Source organism: Anolis carolinensis, chromosome 5, assembly GCF_035594765.1.
Source record: "Anolis carolinensis isolate JA03-04 chromosome 5, rAnoCar3.1.pri, whole genome shotgun sequence".
NCBI lineage: Eukaryota > Metazoa > Chordata > Lepidosauria > Squamata > Dactyloidae > Anolis > Anolis carolinensis.
In genome coordinates, this window is record NC_085845.1 from 203,551,054 (window position 1) to 203,554,157 (window position 3,104).

Here is a 3,104-nt window from a genome sequence, read left to right on the forward strand (position 1 = left end):
CCCTCAAAGGCCATCTACATGATCTCATCAGGCCATCAGAAGACCATAGGTAAGGAAAGGGCCCTCAAAGACCATCTAGGTGGTTTCATAAGACCATAGGTAAGGAAAGGGACCCTCAAAGGCCATCTACATGATCTCATCAGGCCATCAGAAGACCATAGGTAAGGAAAGGGACCTCCAAAGACCATCTAGATGGTCTCATAAGAACATCGGTAAGGAAAGGGACCCTCAAAGGCTATCTACATGATCTCATCAGGTCATCAGAAGACCATAGATAAGGAAAGGGGCCTCAAGGACCATCTAGATGGTTTCATAAGACCATAGGTAAGGAAAGAGACCTCCAAAGTCCATCTAGATGATCTCATAAAGCTATAAGTAAGCAAAGAGACCTCCAAAGACCATCTGGTCTCATAAGAACATCGGTAAGGAAAGGGACCCTCAAAGACCATCTAGATGGTTTCATAAGACCATAAGTAAGGAAAGGGGCCCCCAAAGGTCATCTAGACAATCTCATAAAACCATAGGTAAGGAAAGGGACCCTTAAAGGCCATCTAGATGGTCTCATAGGACCATAGGTAAGGAAAGTGACCTCCAAAAGCCATCTAGATGGCTTCATAAGGCTCTAGATAAGCAAAGAGATCTTCAAAGACCTAGATGATCTCATAAGGCCATAAGTAAGCAAAGAGACTTAGACTTAGGTCAACCCTAAGTCTACAGTTTAGGACAGGGGCCAGGTAAATGACCTTGGAGGGCCGCATCCGGCCCACGGGCCTTAGTTTGGGGACCCCTGCATTAGATGCTTAGGATGAAGGTCAAGTTCACTGCAATCCAAGTAGACTTCACCTTCAGAAGCCAACCAGTTTGGGACCTGGGTATCAATTTGGATTTGGGGTGTTGAAAAGGATGCAATGCCCAGTGATAGGGTTTGGGGTGTAAATTACAACTCCCTGGATCCCACAGTGTTATCAAGCTGCATTAATTCTACTATGCAGATGCATCCAGATCCAGTGAAGGATACTTCTTGAGAAGCAGAGGTCTACATCTTCACCTTGAGCATATGTGTTAAATCTATGGGGTTTCCTATGTGTTGGCTTGTCATTTATTTATTTATTTGCAGTATTTATATTCCGCCTTTCTCACCCCGAAGGGGACTCAGGGCAGATTACAATGAACATATATATGGCAAACATTCAATGCCATCAGACAAACAACATACAGTATAGACAGACACAGAGGCAATTTTAACATTTACAGCTTCATGAGGGTATGCTCGATTCTGGCCACAGGGGGAGCTGTTGCTTCATCATCCACGAGTGACACCGAGTGCTGTACTTCCTCATTCTTTTCCACCTGCTGCTGGCAGTTTCATGGTGTTGTAAATCAGTTAAATTAGCCTCCCACATAAAGCGTACCTAAATTTCCTAATTGACAGATGCAACTGTCAATTTAGCAATTGACTCACTTATTACTTGAGGTTCACCAACAGATCCATATCGGAAAGTATTGGAAGATTCACACCGCATCGTTAAAAGTCACTTTTGTGGTTTCCTTACAGCGTTTACAAGATGGAACGATGCTCCCTGTTCCATGCGGATGAGCTACGTGTGCAAGGTGGAACTCTACTGAAAGCAGTTGTTCTTCTCATCCTCAGAGCAACACTTGACACAAGGAACGAAGCCAAGGAAAGTCTCACATCCACAAGGTGTGACCCTCATAATCAAACCCTTGTCTTTGTGCCATTGGGGATTTGGGACAGAGTTTCCTTGAGTGAAGCCAATAAATGGCCTTCCAAGCCTGTTTCTGGTCTGTTTCTGGTCCTCCAAAGATGGTTTCACTTTTGCAATTGCTCAAAGCTGGACGTCCACAAAAAGCTCAACCAAAGGATGCAGTTTTACTCTTTTCGACCACCTTGTTCATTGACTTCCTCCCATTGGCTGTGATATTATTATTGTTTATTTACTACATTTATATCCCGCTCTTCCCACCCCGGAGGGGACTCAGAGCGGCTTACAAATCAAATGTGCATACAATATATTATCATAGCACAATATAAGCATTAAATTACTATATTGTACTATTAGCTGTGCCCGGCCACGGGTTGCTGTGGAGAAATACGGTGGTATGGGAAATAAAAGTATAGAGGAATTGGTGGTAGTTAAGGTAAAGGGTAAAGGTTTTACCTTACATTAAGTCCGTAAATAAATGGGTTATATAGCTGTGTGGAAGGGCCTTGAGTCTACACTGCCATATAATCCAGTTAAAATCAGATAATCTGTATTTTATAGGCAGTGTGGAAGAGGCCTAAGTGAGGCCGAACTCTGCCTGTCCCCTGGGCTGAGTGGGTTGCTAGTAGACCAAGTGGAGGGAGCTTAGCTTTCTAACTGGCAGCAATTGGATAAAAACAATTCTTCCTCTCCCTCTAATTAGGACTTTATTTTTCTCTTTTTTTTGTTGTATGAACGTAGAGGCATGGATGAAGGGGTTGTGCTGCCAAGTTTAGTGTTTCTGGGATGTGTAGTTTTGTTGTTTTGTCCTAGGCCGAAATTTCATTGCCCTTTTATATATATATAGACTAGCTGTGCCCGGCCACGCGTTGCTGTGGCGAAGTATGGTGGTATGGGAAATAAAGTATTGAGGAATTGGTGGTAGTAATGAGGCCCTTTCTACACAGCTGTATAAAATGCACATTGAAGTGTAGAGTCAAGACAATCTAGTTCAAAGCAGATAATATAAGATTATAAATGGGTCATATAGCTGTGTGGAAGGGCCTTGAGTCTACACTGCCATATAATCCAGTTAAAATCAGATAATCTGTATTTTATAGGCAGTGGGGAAGAGGCCTAAAGTGAGGCCTAACTCTGCCTGTCCCCTGGGGTGAGTGGGTTGCTAAGAGACCAAGTGGGCGGAGCTTAGCCTTCTAACTGGCAGCAACTGGATAAAAACAATTCTTCCTCTCCCTCTAATTAAGACTTTATTTTTGTTTTCTTTTTGTTGTATGAACGTAGAGGCATGGATGAGGGGTTGTGCTGCCAAGTTTAGTGTTTCTGGGATGTGTAGTTTTGTTGTTTTGTCCTAGGCCGAAATTTCATATCCTTTTATATATA

At 43.0% G+C, this 3,104-nt stretch overlaps 1 protein-coding gene across 1 annotated transcript in view; it reads left to right on the forward strand.

Annotated features, from left to right (window-relative positions):
* LOC134299573 (lymphocyte antigen 75-like) overlaps positions 1–3,104 on the forward strand; it is a 56,918-nt gene that overhangs the window by 18,068 nt on the left and 35,746 nt on the right. The window contains exon 6 of the mRNA XM_062982753.1: positions 1,556–1,624. Within this exon, the coding sequence (XP_062838823.1) occupies positions 1,556–1,624 (69 nt within the window). The remainder of the gene's footprint in view (positions 1–1,555; positions 1,625–3,104) is intronic.